The sequence below is a fragment of the Panthera uncia genome, chromosome B4 (assembly GCF_023721935.1).
Source record: "Panthera uncia isolate 11264 chromosome B4, Puncia_PCG_1.0, whole genome shotgun sequence".
Taxonomy (NCBI): Eukaryota; Metazoa; Chordata; class Mammalia; order Carnivora; family Felidae; genus Panthera; species Panthera uncia.
In genome coordinates, this window is record NC_064809.1 from 78,412,752 (window position 1) to 78,431,629 (window position 18,878).

An 18,878-nucleotide genomic window follows, 5' to 3' on the forward strand; every position below is an offset into this window, starting at 1 on the left:
AAGCTGGGGTTTTTCAGAGCCCTATGTGTGAAGAGGGGAGTGGGCTCCTTCAGGGCATGATACCTTTCTAGGGCCTGGGAATGGGGGGGGGGGGGGATCCCCCTTTCCCCCCCCCCTGTCCTGCTTCCGTGCCCCCCCCCCCCCCCCCCCCCCCCCCCCATCCCAATCTTCCTTCCCTCCCATTCTGAAATGTCGACTGGGGGAAAAGAGGAGGCCTTCCCTGGGGTCCTCAAGAACTTGGGATTGGTCTAGGCCCTTGGGGCTTATCACTTACCTACCCTGGCTGTCCTGAGCCCTTTGCCTCCTTCCCCTCCCCTGGGGCCAGGAGGCTCCCATCCGACCAATGTCTGTAAAGTGCTTTGAGGTCTCCCCAGCAAAGCACCTTCAGGATGCATCTTAGGAGCACAGGCAGGAGAGACCAGCTGGGTTGGGGTCAAGGGTGCATGGGGAGGGTGACGTAGAATCCAGTAATCCTGCACTGCTAACAGAGAGGGTCCCTCCCCTCCCTCCCCCTTCCAGCACCTGCCCAGCTGCAGACACCAAGAGGCCCCTCCCCCGGGACAAGTGGAGGGTGGTGGGTGGAAGGCAGGTGGGAGGGACTCAGGGTTGCTGCCGGGTGTCCCCTGAAGACAGCCCAGCCAGGCCCTGTGCCCCTTCCTCTCCTCAGGCTCCTTGAGCTGCCTTGTCCCAGGAAAGGTCCAAGTCCAGGTGACTGCCCTCCTCCTTTCTTGTAAATACCAACCATGCATTTGTACAGTGGGCCCTGTTCGTGTGAAGTCCATATCCATGGTCTCTCAGACCTGCCACCCTGACACTTGTCCCTCCTACCCCACCCTGAGTGGGGCAGAGACGCATGTGACTCACCCCTGCCCTGGGTCTCCCAGAACCCTGCTATAGCCAGAGATCAATAAAGAAGGGAGACCAGGCCTGGATGTGTTTGGTGTTCACTGGGTAGAAGTCCACTGGACATCTTCATGTACACGGACTCCTTAAGCTCGAGAAAATCCTGGTGTGGTGTTCTCCCTATCTGATGTGTAGGTGGGTAAGCTGGGGTCTTGCCTGAGAGCACATAGTAGGAATGGCAGAAGTGGGACCTTACACCCAGGTTCTTTTTCTCTCCATCAGAGTGCTGCTTCAGTAAGGAAGGGCGAATCTTGCCTTCCCTCTTCCCCTCTCCCCCCTGGAAAGACAAAAGCAGGAGAGGCCTGACTATGGAAGTTTCTTCGCCTGTGCTGGCTTTTGTGTTTTCTCCTGGCCCCTCAGTGTCTAGGACAAGGGAGAGATGATCTTTCCTGGTCCCAGCAAAGGCCTCTTTGTTAATAGCCACTGTGTTCTCCACGCGTCTTTGCTAACGGGTTGGAGCAGGGGGTGTGGTCTCCTCATGGCTGGAGGAGGGAACACACCCTGAAGTGTGGGAATCATTAAGGTTTGGAGGACAGGCAAAGGCATCCACACAAGCAACACCTCTTTCCAATGGGCGAGCCAGGGTGCAGTTCCACCTCCTGTCCAGCAGGCGGCGGCCACAGCACAGTCGCAGCTGGACCGGCCTTACAACTCCCAAGTCTCACAGCTGCAGGGCAACCCTGCCAGGTGGCGGTATCTTTTCTGCAATTAAGAAAAGAGAACCCAGGCCTTTTGTTCCTTCTTGGTGCCCTGGAAGTTAGTCCTTCCACCTGTCTGACCCCCATCTCTCTTCCCAGAGCAAGTAAGGGCAGGGGTCAATTAAGAAAAGAGAACCCAGGCCCTTTGTTCCTTCTTGGTGCCCTGGAAGTTAGTCCTTCCACCTGTCTGACCCCCATCTCTCTTCCCAGAGCAAGTAAGGGCAGGGTTGGGGGAGAACTCCCCCCACCCCAACCCCTTCTCAAGGCTCCTGCCCAGCTTCCCCATTTCTCCTGCCCAGCTTCCCCATTTCTTTCCAGAAGGAGCTGGGCAGAAGAGCAGGGAGTTGTAGAGGGGGCAGGACAAGAAGGGAGGGAGAAAGGATTCTCTAAGTTGGGAAAGAAGGAAAATGCCAAGCACCTAACACCAAATTTATCACTTTTTAAAAACAGGAGATTTTTCCCAAAAGTGAAGAATAAGAAACAAATCCAGTGTCCATGCATCCCAACTGCAGTCTTGATTCCAGGATACCTCCTTCACTCTCAGACCTGTTGTGGGGGAGGGGCAGAAAGAGGGCATGTGAGAGACCAGAGGTCCTACTGTCCCCACCCCTACTAGTCCGCCCATCCTCAAGCATCTAACCTCTGATGTCTGACGCCAGTCGCCCCGCTTGCCCGGCCTACGCAGGGGAGGGAGGACCGTAAAATCAGAGTCCACGAGGCTGTTTCATCAATGCCTCCGCTCCAGGCATGACCACTGCTCACCCAGCTTGGACATGAGGCTCTCCCTTTAGGTTCCAAATGCCCTTTCTCAGAAAGTCCACGGTCTACTTCATCACCCAGTCCAGGAGCCAGAAACCCCAATACAGAGTCTAACCTCAACCCTTCCTCCCGCAGCTTAATCCCATTTCTCTCTGTCCACGGATACGTAATACCCCCAAATCTTCTTGCCTCAGACAATAGCTCTTCAGTGACTGAAGCCGGTCCTCTGTTCCCCCATCCCCTAATTCCAGATCTTAGTCCTTGCCCTCATTGACACAGCCTGCTCTCCTGTAGACCAGGCAGCCCCAGCCCTAGGCTCTTACCGAGTTGGCTCCCTGGGAATCCAATGGTGGTATATGGGTTGTGGGTTCCTCTGTGCTGGGTTTCTCACTGCCCCTCTCCTGAGTTTTAGGGATGGATTCTGCAGGCTCTAAGGAGGGAAAAGGGGTGGTGGGAGGGAGAGGCAGTATTCATGAAAGCTTGGAGAGGGAGCTGCTCCTCTCACTACATCCAGTGACCTCTGAGAGGGGCCCAAGACCAGGCTGGGGGCAACCAGACAAGCCCAGCGGTGTTTTCTCTCATCACGATGATTACTACAGGCTCACTTTTTAAATTTACAATCAGAAATTGAAAGATAAAAAAACGCTTCAAAGGGGAGTTCAAAAAAGTTTGGGTACAATTGGGCAAAACCTGACCTGAGATGATAACGGGACTCCTTTTAGTCTTTATCCCATTTGGTAGGACCATTCATTTCACTGCAGAAATAATGTGTGTGATTACAGGGTGCTCTGTTGGAGGGTATTATGTAATATCAGTAGATATATACACACACCATGTCACCTTCGTAGAATGGGAAAAGCTCTGGATTCTGGAATCCCACCTGGGATGAGGGACTGTGGAGATGTGTTAACAGCACTACCAGCAGCTTCCGGTTCACTGCATGTGTCAGCTGCTGGGCTAGGAACCGGTCTCCTTTCATTTTCGCAAACAACCCAATGCAATAGGCATCGTCGTTATCATTTTACAGACTGAGGTTAAGTGAGTCGCTGGAGGCCTCCAGGCTGGTCAAGTGAGGAGGATTCTAGCTTGTGCGTGCTGGACCCACCACGGTGGGCTCGCTCCCTCCCCCCGTACAGCAGGGAGCCCTGCAGCCCAGGTGGGGAGGGTTTGCTCTCATTCAGTAAGCAAAGGTGAGACGCAAATACATGGAATACATCCAGACATATCCATATTCCCAGGACAGTTTCCGGCTCCCTATCACGGCTAAGTAGACCCCTCCCTATCACGGCTAAGGTCTGCCTCCTCCCGGGCCAGTCCCTCCCCAGCCTCAACGTACTTTGTGCTTTCCCAGAAGGGCCCAGCCTTAACTCCGCTTCTGTGTCTGTGATCCCAGGTGGGCAGGACTCCTGGGTCCCTGTGCTCTCGGCAGCTCCCTCAGGTTCCTCTCCCTGCTGCTGTTGCCCCAGGTGATGTTCAACCATCATCTGGAGCTCTGGGGGCACAGAAAGGGAGGGACGTGACTGCTCAGAGTCTCAACAGCGCCGCTGAAGGGCCGGCAGACATTGCTGGTGTGACATTTCCATCCCCTGAGATCTGAACGGGGGGGGGGGTCCGGGGGGGGGGGGGGGGGGTGGGGAAAGATATGCGCTGGGCACTAAGGAGGGCCTAAAGCTAGACAATAAAACATACTTCCTTCAAAAGTCAGAGAGGCGAGGGGCAGGGCCTTCAGGAAGAAAAGACCCTCCTAACTTGCTGGGATACTTGGGGCAAAAGAAAAGACTCAGTTTAGGTTCAAGAAATATTTGAGTACCTTCTGTGTGGTGAGCACTGCATATTTTATTTAACTGCCATAGTGAGGTGGTACTCAGGGCTCAGTAGGTTAAGCAGGTTCTGCCAGGCCACCCAGCTGGTGGGAGCCAGAACCGGAGTCCAGCCCAGACTGTCTAGCAAACGATTCAACTCTAACAGAGGCAGGTTTCAAGACTTCGCAACAGTTCCCTGCAAAGGGGTCATTTAGGTCTACGGCTCAGCCTCAGGCACAGCGGGGCAGAAGGGGATGGGAAGGGTGTTCCTAACCTTTCATTGTGGGTGTGGTCCTCGTCACCTTCTTCCGTTGCCGTGGAGACATGGACAAAGTGGACTGTGAAGGACACAGGGTACAGATGGGGGCCGGCCCGTCTCGCCCACCTTCTGTGTCTTGCCATGCTTTGGACTGGAGATTGGGGGGTCGGCGTGGGCTTCAGAAAGTGGGGGAGAACATTCCTGCTTCCCAGCCACCCCTACCCCCGTCCCCACAGTGAGCAAAGAGACTGAGTGTGGGGGGATATGGTGTGAGTGTGTGTCCGCTCATTGGGAGGGACGCAGAGAAGGGGGAGTCGGAAGGCCCTAGAGATTGGAAGGGCTGAGGAATAATCCTCTAATAATTCTCTGGGCTGGGCTGAGCCTGAGGGACCAGCTCACCTTGAGAAGCGGGTTGGGGATCCGGTCTTCATCTATCTCTGAGGGGGAACAGGGAAAGGAGAAAGTGAAGAGGACTGAAAACCCGGGGGGGGACCCCCAAAAAAGAGCTGACTTCCCAAGGGGAGGAGCCTCTGTGATCACCTCTTTCCTGATCTGTCCCTCACATCGGCCGCTAGGAAGTCAGCCTTGATGTCTGGCTGCCCCAGGCCTGCTCTCTTCAGCTCCCCCCTGCCTTGCTTTCTTCCCGGTACGTAGTCCTGTCCTTGACTCTGTGGTCCATCGTGTATCTACATCCTCGCCTCAGACCTGGAGGTTCCCGAAGTGGGATCGGTGTGGTGTTTTTGCTCCTTTCCTCTCTCTGAAGTATCCATAGCTCTTTCTCCTCCCAATCATTGCCCCGACCCCAGGTTCAGAACGGAACCGTGCACGGGAGGGAATACCAGATAAAAAAGAGCAAGTTTATCCTGCGCAGGGAGGTACAACCAATTTTGGTAGTTGGGGGCAAGCCGGACATTCAGGCATCTTGAACTCCAGTCTGGCTTATTAGCATGACCACCTCTCCCCGACATTCCCTGAGACCCTGTTCTCTCCCCAGACCTTGCTGGGCACAGTGGTGACCGGCATGCCAGCTGCTCCCTGAGCTGTGTCTAACCTTCCCCTTCCCCTCTGGGGGCTGTGAGGCTAGCTGATGGAGGCGGTGTCTCCCCCTCACAGCTGTCACTGCCTCTGGGGGTGGGGGCCTCAGCGTCTCAGTTGCTCGAGAAACCTGGAAGACTGTTGCCGCAGCAACGGCACTCAGTTGACCACCCCAATTCCTGGGGGGGCTTAGGACGCAGGTGCGTTCCCTCCCCTCCCTAGCACTGCTCCATCTTTCCAAAGCAAAGGAAATCCTCCTGCTAATCCAGCCGCCCGCTTTCCCGACCCTGGGACCTAGAAGCTCTCGGACTCCTCAGATCTGCCCTTCTTCCAGCCAGCGCCCCCCCTTCTCTCACTGGACCCCCTCAGCAGCCCCCAGTCCCTTCAGCGACCCATCCCGGGGGGGTTACCTGGGGATGACTGGTCACTGGTCAGCACGAGGGTGGCGGGGGTGGGGCGGCGCCTCCGAATCTGAGGGGAGAGGTCAAGTGCACGTGGTAGTCTCAAAGACCCACCCAGTACCCTTCAGCAACATAATCCAGGCCACCCGCTTAACATACCTCAAAAATGACCACATTACACTGAGCCTCAGGTCCCAGGGTGGACATTCTTGGACCCATCCCTTTCCCTTAGGGACACAAAAGATCACCCCCGCCCCCTCTATCCCCCATCCCCCTTTCTGTTTCCGCATCTCCCCAGCTCTCCCTCTCAGCAGCTGTATCTGCTCAAATGCATCGATCTCTGGCCTGCTGTCCTTCCGTCCATCCTGATCGATGGTCAGAAATAACCTGACAGGGCACGAGGGCTTTCCCCCAGTCTTCTAGCCCACCACCCCAGACAGAAAGGAACGTTTTGTGCGCCAGCATCTGTGGGCAGCACCCCTCACACCCAGCCCAGCCTGGGCGACGGCACCAGGAAGGTAGGTCTGAAGGTGCGTTCCCTCGCCCATGCCCCTCTCTAAATTCCATGCCCCTCTCTAAATTTCTCCCTCTGTCATAGGACACACTGCCTTTCTAATTTGTCAGCAAGTGTGGTCTGGGCAAATCCTTGTAACGGTAAATAAAATACAGGCAGGACCTAGTGGGGGGGGGTGGTGCTAAAGTTACCTGAAAAATCTTATGCGGGGGGGCCCAGGGTCCCATTCTAAGAAATTAACATATAAAAGCTGGTTGGCTCCTGGGCCTCTGAGCCCCTCTGACAACTGCTGCTCTTCTGCCAGGCTGCCAATAAAGTTGATTGTTGTTGCAGTCAGTCCAAGGACTCTTGGGACATGTAGGTTTTCTTTCCTTTCTCAGGAGGGTTTTGAGGCTTGGAAGTGAGGGGAACGCATGGGGCTGGAGTCCCTACAGCAACCTTCCGGGGCAGCAGAGCTGGGGAAAGCCAAAGGGCTGGGAGAGGGGTTAAGATCATCCAGGGCTGAGCACGGTAGGGCGAGGATACTGAAGGATGGAATTCCTCTCTCTCTCTGTGTCCATTATTTAGTATCACTACCACTGGGGGCGGGGGTGGTAAGACGCCCGCCCCTCTCTATGCCCAGAAAATGGATGTCAGCCTTAGCAAGAGGCACAGTGTTAGTCTGAGAGGGGGATTCTCCCCAAAGAAGTGAGATGCACAGAATGGGGGGCTCTTGGGGTGGGTCACTGTTTTCTCTGGAAAATCCAGTGGCATCTGTTTTGGGTGACATTTCAAGGTCCCTGGCAGTGCTGGTTGTGTGTGTGTGTGTGCATGTGTGCGTGTGTGTGTGTGTGCGTGTGTGTGTGCAGTCATACACATATGCATACACATATGCACTACACACACATGAGCTGTGAGTCCGTCTGGCCATTCCTGGTACAGATGTGCTGGGCACCAGCAGGCGGGTACTTGTTCTTCCCGAATGTGGGGTGAGGGCCATCCTTTCCTAGGAGAGGACTCCTTTTTATTTCTCTCCTGCTGTAGGCAGAGGGGGAGTGCTGGTTGTGGAAGAGTCAGAGAGACAGGGAGAGGGTGGGGGTGTTAGTGGAAGTTGGGAGTCCGAGAAGGAGACCACAAGCATGCCGGAAAGGGCTTTTGAGAGGGCACCAGGGCTCTGTGATGTTGGACAGGTCCCTTCCTTAACCTTGGACAAGATCTCTAGGCGCTCAGAGTCTTTGACAATTTTGATATCCTAGAGATATCAGAGAAGGGAGTAAAGTCAGACTTCCTAAAGTACCCCCCCCCCCCCACCCCAGGTACCTGAACTACTAGGAAGTGAATAGATGGTCTTTCTTCTTTTTCTTGCACCTCCCCAAATTCCGAGTGCTCAAGGATACCTCGTGCCTTTGCCTCTGATTTATTGCCAAACCAGTCACACCAAATACCTGGTCGCCGTGGGAGCCCCTCCATCCCCTGCCACTCTGTGCTCCGTAACTCCTAGCTTCTAACCCCCTTTGCTCTCCCATGTCAGTCTGGATTAGGCCCTCTTGCCACGCCTGGAGCTTTTTGCTTGAGTAACACACTTGGACGACACAGCGAGAAGGGCTGAGGTTAGGCTGCAGCTAGAATTTCAGGTCTAGTGGACAGGACACCGATTTCTGAAGACTGGAGAAAAACAGGCGGCAGTCCCGTCTCTCTCTTTTTCCCTCTGGCTCCAGAGAACTATCTTCTCCTCCTGTGTCTCCCGACCCCTGAACCAGCTGGACTACCCCCTCCTCCTCCCAATACACATGGACACCTGCCGTCTCTAACACCAAACAGATGCAGGTGTCAGGGAGACCTGTCTGTGCCAGTGGAAGGCAGTCCTTGGAACCTCACCCCTAACCACCCCCAGCCCACACTCACGCCCGTTTCCTGGGGCTGAGGGTATCTTAGCTAATCCCTTGCCTCCAGGCGTTAACAGTCTTGCCCCTGACTCTGGGGGGACACTCCCCAGGCTCGGGCTCTCCACCCTGCTCATCCTCACCAGGCTTGAGGCCTCACCACAGTCCATCCTGCTGTCACACCTTGGGGGTCTGGAGATGGGGCTCCCCCCAGGCCAGGGAGAGGACAGATCAGGTTCCTCACCCCTCCCCACACTTTGGGAAGCTGAAGTTGCAGGGAGACTATGTGCACCTACCCCTCCCTTCAGATCCCGACCTTCTTCTCCCAAACAGCTGGAGCCCACACAGAGAACCCTCTCCAGCCCATCCCAAGAGGTCACAGGGTGTTGTCAGGTGGGGAGGCCCCGCCAGAGCCCTGGCAGCCGCGTAGGGGAAATGGAGAACTGACCTTGTGGCCGACAGATATTCTTTAGGACCGGGGATGTCCAGGCAAATGGACAGAGAACACAAAACGAGATGGCGCAAATGAGCAAATATTTGGCAAATGGGCGGTAGTAGTGACCACGGGTGGTCACCCTCTCCACACACATGCTCACTCTCCCTGAGACACACACTTGCTCACACACTCTCATCCACTGCCGCCTCTGCCAGGCTGCTCTGAGCTAAAAATAGGCCAGGCCCACGGCTGGGCCAGGGCCTGGACTCCCACCCCTTGAGCCCAGGCCAGCGCAGTGCTGCTCCCGTGTTTAGGGAGTCCCTTGCACCCAGATCCCAGAGAGCCCCTGCCTCTGGCTTCCCAGCGCCATTCTCTGCAGGCCACCCCCACTCTCTGCTCCGAAGGGCAGGAGTTGGGAATACGGACCCACGTGTCCAGACTTGCATTAGAGGGGAGCCTCAGCCTGCAGACCCAACCACCCCTCTCCCCAAAGCCCGGGCGCTCTTGGTTTTCCTAGGTTCCTTCTGGTTCTCACTCTCTGGAGTCACGCAAGGTGGCCTTCAATGAGGGGAGGGCTGGGAGAGCTATTTCTCTTCTTTCAACTCCTTTCTGCAGCACCAAGCTCCCTCCGTTCCCCGCCTCCTCCCCTAACCCCTCCCGCAAGGCTGCCGGGCCCCTACGGCGCCCCCTCCCCCGCCCCCCCCCCACTCGAGCTCAGAAACTCTGGCGGGGGTTGACTGAGTGGGGGATGCCAGACTGGCGAAGGGGGTTGGGGTCGTGTCCTCAGGCAGGCCCCCTCCCCCAGGGCTGGGGCGCAGAGAGCGACTCTGCGGGGACAGGCTTCGAGTGGAGGCGCTCGTGCTAGCACGGACAGGGAGAGGTGGCTCCAACAGTGGGGGAGGGGATAGAAGACCCCCCTCCCCCCCAACTGAGCGCGGTCGCCCTCACAGGGGCGCACTGCCGAAGGCGGACGAAGCAGGTTTCTCAGATCCCCCAGCCCAGGAGGTCCCTCGTTCTTTGCAGGGCGAGTCCCCTGCCACCCCGCCCGGCTCCGCACCTGCTCCGCCGCCTCGGGGTCAAGGTGCGGCTCCAGCAGCGGGACCGTGAACTGGATCTTCCGGGGGCTGTTGTCTTGCTCCATGGCTGGGGCGGCGGCCGCTGGGCCCGCTCTGCGGCGGGAGGGAAGGCGGCGGGACTCGGGGCTGGGGCGGGCGCGCTCGCTCTCCGCTCCGCTCCGGCCCCGGCCCCAGCCCGGCGTGCTCGGCTCCCGGCGCCCTGCTCGGCGCTCCCCGCTCGCGGCCCCGGGGACTCTGCGGCCGCCGATTGGCTCCGCACCCGCCCCTCCCGGCCCCCTCCCCCTCCCCCCCCGCCCGGAACCTTAACCCCGTCGTGGCTGCGCCGCGGGCTGCGGGGGTCTCCGCCCCGCGGGCGGGCGAGCCGGGCGTGGCCGGGTCCCAGACTGGGTCGGCGGCCCAGGCGGGCCTCCGGGTGTCCTCAGAGCTCGAGGCAGGGAGTGGGGGTGGGGAGCGGTACGGAGAACTTCTCCAGGCTAGGGGGACAGGTTTTAGGAGCGGGAAGGTGGAGGGGCGCTGGCAGGAGGAGGCGGCAAACGCGAGAGGAAGATTTCGTTTATGATCTTGCAAGGGGTTGTCTCACAGAGCAAAGAAGGGAAGGGGATTTAGGCATGCAGCAGGAGGGATGAAGGCTAGACACGGAGAGGGACTTTCCCTTGAGAAGAAAACAGTAGAGCGAAGGGGAAAACTCGGAGGGGAGGTGTGAGGGCTGGGTGCAGGTCTTCTGTTCACTCGGCCGGCAGGCAGGGGGGAACTGAGGCCTTACAGAGTCTCCAGAGGCCAGAGCCTCTCTGTTGAAGTACCGATGGGAGTGGGTGGAGGGCTCAGGGAGAGAGGACCATCTGGGACTCAGCAGAAGGAGTGTTGGGGGTGGGGAGCTGATGATGCTTGTGAAATAGATTTCTCTTTCTGCTTGCTAAACTACGGGGCTGGGAAAGCAGGTGAAAGGCCTGCAAGGGGAGAATGCTGGGGGATGGAAGGGAAACTCCTGGTGGGGTGGCTCGTTTGCAGTTGGGGTTGATTTCCAGTTCCACTACTGGCGGGATAATGAAAGTGATCTGCTGTAACTGAAGGGATGGGGGTTAGACTAGGTGAAGAACTTACCACCTTGGTGTAGGACCAGATGTCAGTCAGGACTAGTGAGTGAGGCAGATAGGATATTCATAGGAGCTGTTGGGGGCACCATGCTAGGGCCTGGGGGCCATCGCATAGAGGGGAAAAGAGGTGCCATGGACCTGAGGAGGGGCAGTGCTGATGAACCACGGGGGGGGGGGGGGGGGGGGGGGGAGGAGAAGAAGTAGGGAGGAGAAGGGACAGGGAGTTCTGGGGGGAGGGGCTGGGCCAGGGCCAGGGCCAGAGATCTGTTTCTTTAGCCTTAAGCCCAGCAACTGCAAGTTCCATACAGATTAATGCCTGGTTCTCTGGGGTCCCTATGATCACTCTTTCCTCTAAGGGGTCAGCCTCAACTCTTAGTTGCCTCCTCTCCTGGGCAACCCTTCCCTGACCTGGATTTCACACCACCCCTTCCCCTTTTACCTCCCAAAATAACCTCCCCCCCCCCCCAGCCATATCTCTTTACACATGCCAGGCTCAGCTCAGTTTTCTCAGGACAACACTGGGGTATAGGGACCCAGTGGGCCAGCCAGACCTCCATTCGCATGCTAACTGACCCCATTTTGTTATCACTAGACTCTAGGAATGACCCCCTACACTCAGGATGCACTTGTGGGGGGGGGCTTTTCATTCTTTTAAAAAACATTTTTCCAGTTTTATTGAAAAGTAATTGACATGCATCACTGTATAAATTTAAGGCATACAGTATGATGATTTGATTTACATATATTGTGAAATGATGACCACAATAGGGTCAGCTAACATCCGTCTTCTCATATAGATACAAAAAAAAAAAAAAAAAAGAAAGAAAGAAAAAGAAAAAAAGGGGAAAAACATTGCTCCTTGTGATAAGAACTCAGGATTTACTCTGTTAACAACTTCCCTATATAGCTATATAGCTATAGTCATCATGTTGTATGTTCCATCCCTTATTTATTTACTTATTTAAAATTTTGTTTAATGTTTATTTATTTTGGGGAAAGAGAGAGGGAGAGCATGAGCAGGGGAGGGGCAGAGAGAGAGGGAGACACAGAATCCGAAGCAGGCTCCAGGCTCCGAGCTCTCAGCACAGAGCCCGATGCGGAGCTTGAACCCACAAACCGTGAGATCATGACCTGAGCTGAAGTCTGATATTTAACCAACTGAGCACTTATTTATCTGAAATCTGGAGGTTCGACCTTTTGACTACCTTCCTCCACTCCCCCTCCCCCTGTCTTCCGCTTCTGATAACCACCAATCTTATCTCCTTTTCTCTGAGTTCAATTATTTTTTAAGATTCCACATATAAGTGAGGTCATACAGTATTTGTCTTTGTCTGATTTATTTCACTTAGCATAATGCTCTCAAGGTCCATCCATGTTGTCACAAATGGCAGAATTTCCTCATTTTTTTTATGGCTGAAAAATATTCCATTATATCTATAAATCTATATCTAACCTATGTCTATATCTATCTATATCTATCTCACAAGGTTATCCCTTCATCCATCAGTGGTTGTGTGTCTTCCTATTGTAAATAATGCTGCCATGAACGTGGGGGTGCAGATATCTTTTTGCCTTTAGCCTCTCTTTGACGTAGCAAGGCCAACCAGGAAAACAACTGATTGTATTTCCCAGCCCCTCCCCTGAAACTACCCCCATGCCCCCAACCAGAGTGACTGGGGAGGGAGGGGATAAGAAGACACTGAAGCCAAGAGAATAAAGATGGGGTGGGGAACGCAGGACCCATTAGTAGGCAGGCACTTTGGTTTCCTCCTCACTCACTCACCTCCCAACCACGCATACCCAGAGCAGAGTCCAGAGTATCCTCTACATAGGTGACTGGCACATCCCTTACCCCATTCCACCGGGACTCTGGAACTTGAAGCCAGGATTCTCACATTCCTGGATCTCTGGAGCCCCAGAATCCCCTCACTGAGCTTCAGTTTCCTCATTTGTAAAATGGGAGAAGAGTCTCCACCTGATAGGGTATCATCTGAGGCAAGATACTGGCATGTAGAAGACCCTCGATGAACCCATGGCTGCTGTCGTTACTGTCTTGTTATCTCCTAGCAGACAGCAGAGTTTGGGGAGACATCCCTCCAGGGTTTCATCAGGAGAACCTCTACCCTACCCCAGTCATCCAATTTGCCTGGGCCTCTTTCCCTTGTATCCCTCAGACTTTGGTCTGGCCATAGAAATTCCTCCCCAAGTCCTACACCCACCCTTCGTGTTGCTTCCTCAAGCTCCAGAGTCTCCGAACCCATGGTCCGAAAGCTACAGGTAGGGAGAGGGGCCCCGATTGCTCAGGCCTTGGGGAGATGCCCCATGAGGGGCTGTGTGGGAAGAAGGGTCTGGGGAGCAGCCGGTGCTGGGGTGGAGGCAGAGGAGGAGAGAGCCGGGAGAGGGAGGAGACAGCTCCCAGTACCCGGCTTGGCTTTTCCAGGAGGAGGCTGGGTGCGGGTGGGCGAAGCGTTTCTGGGTAGTGGGGAGGTGGAGTGTGACTGGCCTCAGCTCCTGGTGCTGGGGTCTCCGCGTGGGCTACAACGGGTCTGTCCGTGTGTCCTGTTTGGACCTTTATTTATGCCAGAGCTGGGTGAGTGGCTGTGTCTGATGGGCTTGTGGGTGGAAGAAGGCACGGGTTGCTCACACACGGGGCTGGGGAGTTGCGGAGGTCCTGCCATCCACTCTTGGAACCCTCTAGAATAAGAGGTGGAGCCTGCGCCACCCCAGACCTTCCCCAGCTCGCTTGTGTCTGTGCGAGCGTGCTCGTTTGTAGGAGCGTTCCCATCCCCGCTGCAGTCACAGCCAGGCCGGAGGAGCGGCCGCTGTTCTGCGCAGTGCCCTTCTGGGTCCATGAAATATTTAAGGCTACAGGGATGTGACTTGGTGATGCAGTTACTTAGCCTTAGCTCCCACCCGCCCTGCTCTGGGAGCTGGACTCTGGGTTGATGGGGCTGCTCTTTTCGCTCTCAGCACGGTCTTCTCTTATTTATTTGTCCTCCTTACCCCCACTCAGCTTCTCAGGCATTAATTCACGACTCCTCACAACTGACCAGGAGGGAGGCATATGTTAGGATCTTTATTTTACTCTTCATGGGCGGGGCCGTGGAGCAAACTGATGCTGGGATGGGCCGCTTGGGTTGGCGTTTGGGAGGTTAGAGGTCAATTCTTCCCTCTGCTGCCAACTCTCTGGGCCACTGTGGGGCAATCGCTACCTCCCTACCCCGAACACACAGTGGCCTTTGTTTCCTCACCTGTAAATGAGGGGAGCAGGTGACTACGTGGGTTTCTCCCCATTCTAATATTTTGTCATTTGGGGTTAGGGGTGCTCTAGCCACATATTGGGAAGTCTCAGACCCAGGGTTGGGACCCAGAGGTAGGGACCTCACCTCTATCTTTGCATGTCTCCCTGCCTGGCCACTGTGGCAGGGGTTAAACCCCTGACTGTTGGATACATAATGCATGCATACTTTTTTTTTTTTTTTTAAACATTTATTACTGAGAGACAGAGACAGAGCGTGAGCAGGGGAGCGGCAGAGAGAGGAGGAGACACAGAATCCAAAGCAGGCTCCAGGCTCTGAGCTGTCAGCACAGAGCCCCATGCGGGGCTTGAACTCATAAACTGCGAGATCATGACCTGAGCTGAAGTTGGACGCTTAACCGACGGAGCCACCCAGGCACCCCGCATGCATACTTTTTCACACATATAGCTCTGAGGAGGTGAGGCTAGAGACTGATTTATACACCCAAAGGAGCAACGACCCCATCCAAGTGGTCCCCCTGGGAAGCCATATGTTCATACCGATTTGCTGTAGTTTCTCAAACATTTCTGGAAACTTTTGGAATCATCTGAGGTCTTGTGACATATGCTCTGAAAATCCTCACGGTAGAGTGAATCTTTGTGCTTTGGAGTGGCTTTGCTCTTCTGGAAACGCCTGAGAGTCTTCAGGGGTCATGCATTGTGAAGAAGGAGGGAAGCCAGGTGGGGAGAAGAACTTGATCTGGAACTGAGGTGCAGGTACCCCGGAGTGAGGCTGCATGTCCCCTGTGGCTCTGACACCCATCTAGAAGGTCTCTCTGCAAGAGAAGTTTCCAGAGCTTCTTGTGAGCCCCAGCAGCACCAATGGTGGGGATGTGTGGCGTCTAGGGGGATGACTTGGAAGGCCCAGCCTCCCTCCACTGTGTACGTCCTGGTTTGCCTGTGAAAAAGCCCATCGTTGCAACTCTGCCAGGCGTGGGTACACCCCCCTGCAGCTGGCGCTCTCGGGAATGGGGCCAAAGCTGGTGATTCAAACATAGGGGCTGCTCATTTCCAAAGTGCTTTGCGTCTTCTTGAACCACAAACTGGTAGAAGTGGAAGAGACATGAAGATCAATCCACTCCCTCCTTCAAACAAGAGAGGGGAACCTGAGGCCAAGAGAGAGGAAGCAGCTCTCCCCAGGACTAGAATCCATGCCAGTGCTTTTCCCGATAAGCCAGGTTTGGAGGCTTTTACGGGGCAATGGCTGAACCTGGAGCAGTGGCGTGGACCAGATGACCTCTTGAGAGGCACTTTAACCCTCTGATCATCACCAGCTCAGAAGAACCTGTCCTTAGCTGGCCCCTCCTACCCCAACTCTGACAGGTTGGATTCATTCTTCCAACCAGTATTTATTGGGTGCCAGGCATTATGCTAAGTGCCGGGGATACAGTGGAGCACAAAACAGTCTCTGGGCATCTTACAGCCTAGGAGGGGTCCGGGCGGTGGTGGGCTGACCAAGTAATTATAAATGATGACTACTACAAAGGGGGAAGTCCAAAGAATGAGATGCATCCAGAAAGGAGGAAGGTCAACGTAACCTCTGACTGCTTAGACCCCCCCCCCCCCCCCCAACTCCGTCCCATAGGAGCTCCTTCCCGCATGGGGGTTAAACACCCAGCCTCTGGAGCACTCTGCCTGGGTTCAAGTTATGCCACTTAGTAGCACTGTGGTCTTGGGCAAATTGTATAACCTCTCTGAGCCTCAGTTTTCCCACCTGTAAATAACAGGTATCCCTACTGTTACAGAGAGGGGTGGGATGAGGTGAGGTCCATAACGTGCCTGGCTCAGTGCCTAGGACCCGTTAGGCACTCGAGAAATGGGCATGAGTGATTAGGAGTCCATCTTAGCAAATGTTTTCTCCTTTGACTCTGGAAAAAGCAGGGCGTGAAGAAATGGGGATTTCAAAGCTTTCAGAACTAGGGTTTGGGGATCTGTAGGACATCCCTTGCCCCTTTTCAGCCAGAGCCTGCTCCTCCCCACCTCTGTCTGATCAGCTGTTCTTGATGTCCAGCTGTGTTCTCATCAGCATGGATGGCCTGCTAATTAACACCCGTCCTGTTAATGATTACATCTAATGACTTTGACTTGGGCATGAGACGGAAAATTCCCCAGCCACGGGACTGGATGAGGGTACGTTACCAAGGTAGGAGGGAATGGCCCCCTGGGCTCTGACCATGTTGTTGATGGTAGGCAGCTGGGGGAGGGGAGCAGATTGCCTGGGTTTTCTCTCTGGGCTGCTCAGCCGGGGGAATGTGGATGGTGGGGGTCATTTGAAAGTTATGGCCAACCGTCCTTCCCCACTCCTCCCAGGCTTGGCAGAGTGCACCAGGCCCTGGCCCAAGCCTTGGCATTCCTCTTGCCACGGGTTGGTGGTTGATTGCTCCTGCAGCCAGGCAAGGCTCGAGATGGTGTATTGGTTTCTCAGGGCTCCTGTAACAAAGTGCCACCAACCGGGTGACGGTGACTCAAAGCAGCAGGAACTTATTCTGTCACAGTTCTGGTGGCTAGGTGTGTGAAATCAAGGTGTCAGCAGGGCTGTGCTCCCTCTGAAGGCTCTAGGGCAGAATCCTTCCCTGCATCTCTCAGCTTCTGATGGCCCCAGGTGCTCCTTGGTTTGTGGCATCGTTACTCCGTGTGTTTACATGGCTTTCTTTCCGCTTGTGTCTCTGTGTCCTCTCCCCTTCTTATAAAGACTTCAGTCATGGGGAGCCTGGGTGGCTCAGTCTGTTAAGCTTCTGACTTTGGCTCAGGTCATGATCTTGCAGTTCATGGGTTCGAGCCCCGTGTCGGGCTCTGTGCTGACGGCTCGGAGTCTGGAGCCTGCTTCAGATTCTGTGTCTCCTTCTCTGTCTCTCCTCTGCTCGTGCTCTGTTTTTCTCTCAAAATAAATAAATAAACATTAAAAAATAAAGACTTCGGTCACTGGATTTGGGATCCTCCCCTAAATCCACGATAATTTCATCTCAAGATCCTTAATTAATTACATCCATCTGTAAAGACTCTAGTTCCAAATAAGGTCACAGCTGAGGTTCTACGTGTACCTGAATTTTTTGGAGACACTACGCGCCCCACTACAGATGGTGCCTGTCAGGGCAGAGAGGTGATGCTGACCCTGTGGCCCGTGCTGGGGCTGGCACCTGCCTCTCCTCCCCACGTAGAGGAAGTTCTCAGGAACTCTGGGAGGGGCTGACTTGGGTCTCAAAAGGCCTAGAAAGGGAGGCGACTAGTGGAAAGTGGTGAAGGGATGGGAGTAGGGATGTTCTAGATTGGAGAAAAGAAGGCTGAGAAGACTTTGAAGGGAAAATCCTGGGTCCCTGTAATTTAATCCTATCGGAGGGGAGAGTGTAACCCATGTTATACTGTATATATGTTATCTATATACATACTATGACATGTATTGTATACTGTATGTTATATTTTATATTATGTGGCAACCACCACTTGTCATGTAATAAGAAAATAAATTTGCAGTTTGATTTCCCCGGTGAGTTTGATTCATGACATTATCCTTTATGCTTCATTGGGATGCTGGACAGGGGCAATTTTTTCCCTTGCTCTAAGGAAAGACTCTTAACTATTTTGCTTACTCTCACGTAAGAGACAGGCATGGAGCGTTGATCAGAAACTCGAACAACCAGGCGAGTACATGAATCAAAACTTGGCGCTATTTAATGTCATTCTTGTGCCGCCTGTTGGGCCCTGCTTCAGTTGCCGGGGAAAGGAGCGGGTGACTGGCTTCTGTCTGTCATGTTCTCCCTCCTCCCCTGTCCCCCAGGCCTGCCCTTCGCCCGCTCTCACCGGTTGCCTTTTCAGAGTGAGGTGTGGTGGGGAGAGGTGGGGTGGTGTGGAGCAGACAGGAAGGGGCAGGTGAGATTCCACTCGGTGATACTCAGACTCCTCTTCCATCAGCCGGTGGTATCCTTGCCCCTTTCTCTCTGATCTCTGGTGACTGTTCTCTCGTGGGCCCTTTCCTGGCCTCTCAGAGCTTTGCCGTCAGCCCCGTTCCCTTGTGTTCCCTTGTGTTCCCTGACTCCAGGAATTTGAGCCTCCTTCTTCAGCCGTTGGGGTCCTTGTGTCCCTCGAGGTAGCCCTACTGGACAGCGCCCAAGATGGATGCATGGGGATATGCTTGTTTCTCTCCCAGGACCCAGAGCAGATTCTTCTTTGCCAGGCAAACTAGCCCAGGGCCTTCTAGAGGACCAGCTCCTTCAGCCTGCCCACATGGCGGTTCCTTGGTCCTTCCTTCTCCTTCTAAACTTCTGGGTGGCATCCAGGCCCCAGGACACTCTGCCCTTACCTCAAGGGGCCACATACTCAGCTTTTGGGGTAACCTCTGTAAGCACCCACTGGGTTTGCTGTGAGGTGGGTAGGCCCTATCTCCTTCCCTGGGAGAGGGGAGATGGGGCTCACAGCACAGCTTTATCCAAACATTGCCTCCTAATAAAATCCTCCCTTCCCTCTGTACTATGAGATTAAAAAAATTTTTTTTAATTTATTTTTGAGAGAGAGAGAGATGGAGCACAGGCAGGGGAGGGGCAGGGAGAGAGGGAGACACAGAATCTGAAGCAGTCTCCAGGTTCTGAGCTGTCAGCGCAGAGCCTGATGTGGGGCTTGAACTCACGAGATGTGAGATCATGACCTGAACTGAAGTCAGACACTCAACTGACTGAGCCACCCAGGCGCTCCTTGTACTGTGAGATAAAAAAAAAAAAAAAAAAAAAAAAAAAAAAAAAAAAAAAAA

The 18,878-nt window shown here is 54.6% G+C and overlaps 1 protein-coding gene across 1 annotated transcript; it reads right to left on the reverse strand.

Annotated features, from left to right (window-relative positions):
• Positions 1–2,016: 2,016 nt before the first annotated feature.
• Positions 2,017–9,935, reverse strand: PPP1R1A (protein phosphatase 1 regulatory inhibitor subunit 1A). The gene is made up of 7 exons (XM_049625669.1): positions 9,727–9,935; positions 5,867–5,927; positions 4,821–4,858; positions 4,437–4,500; positions 3,697–3,852; positions 2,684–2,790; positions 2,017–2,147 (listed from the first exon to the last, which is right to left on the reverse strand). The coding sequence occupies exons 1-7, from the start codon at positions 9,808–9,810 to the stop codon at positions 2,142–2,144; spliced, it is 516 nt and encodes a 171-aa protein (XP_049481626.1). The 5' UTR covers positions 9,811–9,935; the 3' UTR covers positions 2,017–2,141.
• Between the last annotated feature and the right edge of the window lie 8,943 nt (positions 9,936–18,878).

Bases quoted from the DNA above. Each gene is read 5' to 3' on its own strand.
- PPP1R1A (XM_049625669.1), bottom strand. From the start codon at position 9,810: ATGGAGCAAGACAACAGCCCCCGGAAGATCCAGTTCACGGTCCCGCTG. The intron at 4,501-4,820 runs GTGAGCTGGTCC...TGTCCTTCACAG, and splicing joins TCCCCAACCCGCTTCTCAAG to TCCACTTTGTCCATGTCTCC. The intron at 2,791-3,696 runs GTACGTTGAGGC...TTCCCTCCTTAG, and splicing joins CCCTTCTGGGAAAGCACAAA to AGCCTGCAGAATCCATCCCT.